The sequence below is a fragment of the Chenopodium album genome, chromosome 19 (genome assembly GCF_948465745.1).
Source record: "Chenopodium album chromosome 19, dcCheAlbu1.1, whole genome shotgun sequence".
Classification (NCBI taxonomy): Eukaryota; Viridiplantae; Streptophyta; class Magnoliopsida; order Caryophyllales; family Amaranthaceae; genus Chenopodium; species Chenopodium album.
Genome location: NC_137852.1, coordinates 2170339 through 2177965, shown reverse-complemented (window position 1 = coordinate 2177965; position 7627 = coordinate 2170339). Strand labels below are relative to the sequence as shown.

At 33.8% G+C, this 7627-nt stretch overlaps 2 protein-coding genes and 1 long non-coding RNA gene across 3 annotated transcripts; 2 read left to right on the top strand and 1 right to left on the bottom strand.

Annotated features, from left to right (window-relative positions):
• Nucleotides 1–7: 7 nt before the first annotated feature.
• Nucleotides 8–2206, top strand: LOC145595315 (transcription factor bHLH51-like). Its single transcript, XM_081651704.1, has 2 exons — nucleotides 8–300; nucleotides 1581–2206. Exons 1-2 carry the CDS (start codon nucleotides 34–36, stop codon nucleotides 2091–2093), a joined length of 780 nt encoding a protein of 259 aa, XP_081507830.1. The 5' UTR covers nucleotides 8–33; the 3' UTR covers nucleotides 2094–2206.
• Nucleotides 2207–3985: 1779 nt separating this feature from the next.
• On the top strand, nucleotides 3986–4747 carry LOC145596102 (uncharacterized). The gene has a single exon (XM_081652528.1). The coding sequence runs from the start codon at nucleotides 3986–3988 to the stop codon at nucleotides 4745–4747; it is 762 nt and encodes a 253-aa protein (XP_081508654.1).
• A 1630-nt stretch (nucleotides 4748–6377) lies between these two features.
• On the bottom strand, nucleotides 6378–6887 carry LOC145594981 (uncharacterized). Its single transcript, XR_014102895.1, has 2 exons — nucleotides 6749–6887; nucleotides 6378–6634 (listed from the first exon to the last, which is right to left on the bottom strand). It is a non-coding gene; the product is annotated as an uncharacterized LOC145594981 (long non-coding RNA).
• Nucleotides 6888–7627: the final 740 nt, after the last annotated feature.

Below are 7627 nucleotides of genomic sequence, written 5' to 3'. Positions count from 1 at the left end.
GTATATATATTCTCACAAAAAGGTTTTATAGTAATGGCCCAAAATAGCTTTAGCTATCCTAGATTACCAGAAGAGGAAACTATCAGTCATCAATTTCATGCTACAACTGCAACAAGAAGCATGCAGTTGTTGCAAGAATCACCTACAAACTATGGCTTCGAATGGGAAGGAAATGCAGAATTAGAAGATAAAACTGCTTCTAATTCCTCTCATAGCCACAGGCAAGCTGAGAAGCGCCGTCGCGATCGGATTAATGGGCAGCTTGCTAGGCTTAGAAGGCTTGTACCCAAGTCAGAAAAGGTATGTAATTAAGGTTCCTTAATCTGGTTTTCATTTATATAATAATGTACTGTTTATTATGCTTAAGTTTGTTTGAACACATTGTATGTAATTATGTATACAACTATGCAAGTATATAATATGATGATAAAGCAATGATCATTATTATCAGCATATGTTAGTAATATTAAACATCAATAGTTGTGGTTTGGCCTAATTCATAAATAAATTAATAGGGGATAGCTATATTACTTAAAAAGATAATTTCATCTTGGTGCAAGATCGTGACATTTCATATGTTGGAAAATGTCAAGGTCCCAATATAATGAAAGAATTGTTACATAGTCCTAACTTCCAACCATTCAACTAATTTATCATTATCTTTTTGTCATCGAATCGGGCCCTCTTACATGTTAGCCCGTACTAAACAAACAAAAAAAGTATCACTTTGTTAGTTATGGAAGACAGTGTTGCGGACTTGCGGTACTCCCTATAGCCTAAGTACTCATTTTATCAGGCTATTAGTGGATTCTTAAATTCTTAATCCCATTGATTAGTCTAATTAGTTGAGTCATTTATGCTTGGCTTCATCATAAACTCGAGCATTAGGGTATATATCAATGAAGTCAAAGTAGGTCCAAAAACTTATTAAGATGTCTAGGGAGCTAAGCTAATTTAGAGCAATATCATTGCTTACATTATGTTTCATTTGAAAGATTCTCAATGTATCTTTAAAGGTGCTACTTTTATAGACATATAATTCACATGATTAAATTTCAGATATAAATAAACTGAAAATAATTGCATTTCACAATGAGCAATGATTTTGCTTCTTCATCAAATTGCTTTAAACACAGTTTCTACCACATAGAATAAGTGAAATATATAAGGGGATGTTATATTTTTTAAAATTCGAATGATATCTTTTATATAATTGCACAGTGATTTAATCACAACCCTTCAAAAGGCCAATTCTCAAATCTCATGCATTCGAGTCTTTTTTTTTTTTTTTTTTTTTTTGGTGGTGGTTGTTATAACCTCCAATTAAATAACTTCCACTTTATTTTTTTTTCTAATAATTCGACATCTTATATACCGTGCGTTAGCACGGATACAATCTAGTTAGATAGAATCGTCTATCTTACAAGCCAACTCTTTAACAGTTTGATGTCCATCTTAAATTACTAAAATGCCCTTATTATTTTTAGTAATCTTTTAAATTACTAAAGTACATATCACGTGCATTTAGAATTAGTTTTGCAAATTTAATCTCATGACAGTTTTCTAACTTTGTAAAACAGATGGACAAGGCAGCTCTCCTAGAAAGGGTAGTAGAGCAAGTTAAGGACCTAAAGAGAAAAGCATCAGAAATCAGCAAACTCTTTACAATCCCAACAGAAATTGATGACATTACAATTGAATGTCACACAAATAATATGCAAGTAGACTTCCCGACGATTGCTCGTGATCAGAAAGAAAATCATCCCAACAACAACAACAACAACAACAACATAATGTTTATGAAGGCTACATTATGCTGCGAAGATCGGCCCGACTTAATCCCTGAGCTAATCCGGGCACTTAAAGACCTCAACTTGACCATAATTGGAGCTGAAATTGGTTGTTTAGGGGGGAGAATGAAAAGCATTCTATTACTTTACTATAAATTAGATAATAATGATGGTGTTTGTAATGTTAGTGCAATTAAGCAGACTTTAATGGGTGTTTTGACTAGAATTATATCATGGTCTAGTGCTAGTACTTCAAATTTTCGTGTCACGAGTAAGAGGCAACGCTTCTTTTTTTCCTCTTAATTAGTTGATAGATAGTAATTGCATTATTGACTTTACATTATATATAGTGGAAGTATGAAATAATCATGTCTTGTGAAGTCCAACTCTCGTTGGAATGATAATATAATGCATGCTTTTTCGAAGATATTAAACATGATTTGATTATATTGATTGCAACACATTTAATAAACCGTTATACACCATTTCACCGTGGGTCATTGCCAAGGCGTGATTTACATTGAACTCAAATGTACCTTATACTTAATTCACGTGGAATATTGTACCATGACTTGGTGCAATAGACAATATAATGTATATGTCAATATATGACAAAGTATGTATGAGTAGGAAAGAAGCATAAAAACATACAAACAAAATGATATGAATGTAATGTTGGAATGTAATAAGTTTTAGCGTGTAAAAACAGTTGTAGCAAATAGCAATATTAGGAGTTGATAAGTGTTTACGGGTGAAAGATGAAGCAATGCCTCCTACATGTTCCCTTATAACGCAACCACAATTCCAATCCACAAGTTTACAATGACTAGTTTACTCTTTACCTACCTTAATTGTTCTCATTAACCTTGGTTATAACTTACATTAATCTACCATTATAATTGTGTTGCTTTCATTATATTACCTACCTTTTATTAACATTTAAAATAAACTATGCCTTTATTTTTATTTTTTTGGAATTCTTTTATTATGATCCCAAAATTTAAATAAGAGATACGGACATCACATTTCTTATCTAAAACCTTGTATTTAAGTATGTTAAGAAAATAATTTATACTATGCAATATAAAAAACATGGCTAATCTAATCATAGAATAGTTACATTTTTAGATTAAAAAGTACGAAAGAAACAGTTTATACAATTAAGCTCTCCTACAACACCGGTTGTAGTTTGACATCTTCTACTACACATGTCATAATATGTAGATGTCACTAGTATGTACATAAAAGGGCAATTGTGATTTACCAAAAGTTTACTCAACAAATTGTAAAATTTTATGCCAAGATTTTACAATAAATATATTTGAAGTAAATAATCTGGAAGAAAGAGTATATATCTCCAAAGTAAATTGCTTCTACCAAACAAACAAGACCACTAAATAAACAAAGCAATTGAATTTATGATAGGTATGATTGATACGTATCAATGTATGATTGATATGTATGACTGATATTGGACTTCAAAATTTTGATTTGGTCCAACACTTGACTTGAGTTAGGTACTTAGGAATTTGTAACAGAATATAACAACGTAACTACTAATCAAACGATGTAAGTTTAAGAGTATTAATCACATCCGAAACAAAATGTAGACTTACAAATCTACAATTTTCCTCATAACTGATTCTAATCTACAATTTTGTTATACCAAACTTTTTAGACTTAAATTAAAAGGACAGCTATAATCTACCCTTATATAGTCATCACACAACACCAATGCAACTTCATAATACGTCTCATAAACGTGTCATGTACTTCATATCTGGTATATAGACGCTTAAACATCTCAAATCACATAAAAAGTCACGAAGTTGACTAAAATGTCGTAAACGTTGCGACATTCTTAATTAGAAGAAAGAGAGAGAAATATTTCCTAACTGCCATAGTTTCGGAGTTTGGTGAAAACAGTCGTTGAATAACGTAAATTAGTAAATCAAATTAAAAAGATAAAATTGCTTAACTAACCCATAAAATTTGCCGTTAATGCAAAAAATAAAAATCAGTTACACCAAAAAATTTGAAACCTCCCACACCAGCAGCAAGGCAGTTATAACTTCCTCTTTCTCTCCTCAATATAAACCTCTTCTCATCCATTTTTTCTTCTTCCATTAAAAAAAAACCAACAAAAACCTCTAATAAATTTGAGAGTTTTGGAGTTACAGAAAAATCTTCAACCAATGGGAACACAGAACGACGACCAAAACGGCGTCGTAAGGGAAAGGGTTAAGGGATCATGGACCCCACAAGAGGATGCAACGTTGAAAAAGCTAGTGGAACAACATGGGCCGAGGAATTGGACTTTGATAAGCGAAGGAATTCCAGGAAGATCAGGGAAATCTTGTAGATTAAGGTGGTGTAATCAGCTAAGCCCGGACGTTCAACACCGGGCTTTCAGCCCATCAGAGGATGAGATTATAGTCCAGGCCCATAAGGCCCATGGTAATAGATGGGCCACAATTGCTAAGCTTCTTCCTGGCCGTACGGATAACGCGATTAAGAATCATTGGAATAGTACGCTTAGGAGGAAGCGGGGTCCACAAGTGGGGACCACCGAGTCGAACGAGTCAAAACGGCAGCGTGTTGAGGTGGCGGTTTCGAGTGAGTCTGACTCGGGGGTTGTTAAGAGGGAGGTGAGTTCTGGTGTGGTGTCAGAGCAGGAGGAGGATGGTGGGGTTGAGACGGTTTTAACGCTTTTGCCACCAGGAAAGGTTATGGATGTGCCACGTGGAGGAGAGAGAGAAGGGGAGGATCAGGTGAAGGGTGTTGATGAGATTAGGAGGATGATGAGATGTACGGTGGGGAGAGAGGACACGTGTTTGATTAATGTGATGCAGAATTTGATTGCTGCGGAGGTTAAGAGTTATATTGATCGTCTTGTTCTTCAACCCAGAAATGGTGATGAGAATGCCCCTAAATCGGATTCTTTCAGCCCATCATAGTAAATAATTATAGTATTTGTTTTTATTTTTCTTTTAAATGGGGGGTTTTGCAGTTTTATTTAGGGAAGAGAACGTAAAGAATTTTCTGTTTCAGGGACAAGTCAAGTAATTATAAATAATAGTTGGTTGTTAATCCTCCGTATTGGTCAAAAAATGAAAAGTACGAGTAGAGAATAAATTCGATGTAAATTTGTGTAATTAATAGAGTACTAGTCCTAACTTTGTCTAATCATCTGTTTACGCAAAAGTAATTTACATATTTTTTACTTTCCTTCAACTTATGTCCATATTTTTTTTATTTTTGTGGCACCACCGCACCAATTAACCGGTTATCACCCTGCTAGCGCCTACGTTTACTCATTACACAAGCTATTAATCTTTCTTGCACAACGTTACGAACTTTTGTTTTTTTTACTCAAATGCAAATAACGTTGTTGCATTTGCTTATTTTGCTTGTGCACCAACTCTCTTATGACAACGTCATAAGCACAAATGCTGGACAACAAACAATCATGCAAAATAATACAGGATATGAAGTTTTAAAGTGATTGTACTAAGTAGTAGAAATTATTATAGTTTGATGGTGAAAAGTTGATTGTTAATTCATACAGTAGTATAACAGTAATGACACTTAAAAGGGGAAAAAAGAAGAAAGACTAGTTATTGTAGAACAATGATCCTTCTGAATTTGAAATAACCTACACCAGTAGCAAAGTCTATCGAACAAAAGTGAAAATTTTAACCAGTAATGTACAATGTTGCCCTACAAGTACACAAGAAATCCCCAACTAAAAGATGATAGAAAATCTCAACAAAGATTGACATGATCATAATGTACTAAACGATCATCATCACTGGTAATAAATTACGATAGCATAAAAAGAGTTCCCTGTACCACTACCAGAATTACAGCTACAAAATACACACAAGGGAAAGCAATGTTTAGAAAACCCAAGGCATCAGTTTACCTGCTTAACTCAGCTCACTCGTAATACCCCGATCAATTCGATCAGGCACTCGCCATCCAATCCATTTTCATTGTTCAATTCTTTGCCAACACCGAGAAAAAAAAAAAAAAAAAAAAAAAAAAACCGTTTGTCAACTCTTTGATGGCCTACAAATTACACACAAGGGAAAGCAATGTCTAGAAAACACCAGCACCAGATTACCTTCCCAATTCATCATCATTCTTACTAAACTGCTACAAATTACACACTAGGGAAAGCAATTCACCATTCATACTATACCAAACCATTTATCACCGACACGATTACAAACGATTCCCTTAAGCCTAATCACAGATGGCCTATACTCCAAAATTTTCATTCAATTTACATTGGTAATCGAATGGCCAGTCTTACCAAACATTCTAGTAAACAGTTTCAGATTATCGCAACAATATATTTCACACAATTTTCAATGTTAATACATTGTAAATCATTCCAGAAATTCCTAGAAACATCTATGAATTAATCTTCATATAAAAAGCAACCAAAATTGCTTCCGCATTTATACTCGACAACATGGATCCAACAACTATATTATTGAAATCAACTATTGCAAAAATAAAAATTGAAATCAGTCAAGCAGATATATAAGAAAATTTAAGAGATTCAAGGAAAATAGGTAGAAAAACTCAAGAGTTACATTACTCCAAAATTCATGTTTATCAAAATGTATCAATTACATGACACGAAAAACTTAGTACCTAAATCACTTCGATAGCCATAGAAACAGCAAATCGATCGACGAACTAAGATTTAACAAAACGAAACAAAATCAAAAACTAAAGGAGTAACCATGGAAGCGGTAGATCTTCTTCTACTTAGATCTCTGTCTCATCTTTCGGCGCTTCCTCTTCAATCTCCTCATACGCTTCTTCTTCCACTGCAATAATCAATCAAATCAACATTAACAATCGCAGAAACACTTCGATTGAATCAATGAAAATAAGGTAGAAATTAAATTTAATCGATTAATTAAGGAAGAAATTCAAAGTACCTTGGCCCTCATGATGAAAGGATGAAGAAAGTCGGCAACCTCAAAACCCTAATCGACGGAGGTAGCAGCCGATGAGAGAGATAAGGGAGATACAGTAAGGAAAGGAAAGGACGAGGGTTTTGGGATAATATATAGTGAAACCCTATCGAAGATTCTGGATTTATGGGCTTTTGTATGAGATTGATTGGGTTTGGGCCTTATTCAGAAAGTTTGGGCTGAATTGCAAATTTACTATTCTGAATCAACTTTTTATGTATACGTCATTCATGTATCCATTTGTGGAGTTGTGGACTTGTGGTGCATCCAAAACTCCAAGTATAGGTCCGCCTTTTATTTTTTTTTGAAAGAAACGAGTATAGGTCCACCTAATAGTCAAGAACTCAAGACTCAATAATATTTGCTTAATTATGTCTCTTGTTCATTTTTTTTTTAAGGAAAAAAAAAAGATGTGATATAGATGTGTACAAGACTACAAATGAAAGAAAGATGACTTTTTCTACTTATGATTGGCTTTTACCTATGTTATGACACAATTTATCAAATTCTTACTGATTACAAAATGAAACTTTAGTGGTTTAAAAAAAATAAAAAAATAAAAAAATAAATTTAGTTGGCATTTTTTGCTAAAACACACTATAGAGAGACATTAAGCATTTCTCTTGCCATGCTCATTGTCAATTGAGAATTCAGATGGTCACTATAACATGTAGAACCTCAACACAACGTGACTTACATGAGTGGTATGACCAAGCTAAGAGGACATGGACCACGTTTACAAAAGATTGGCATGTCAGGACATAGGTCTTGTTTGGCAAATGGTTGTTGGCTGGTTCACTTAGCTTGTTTGACCAGCTGGAATGTTTGGCTGTTTATAATGGC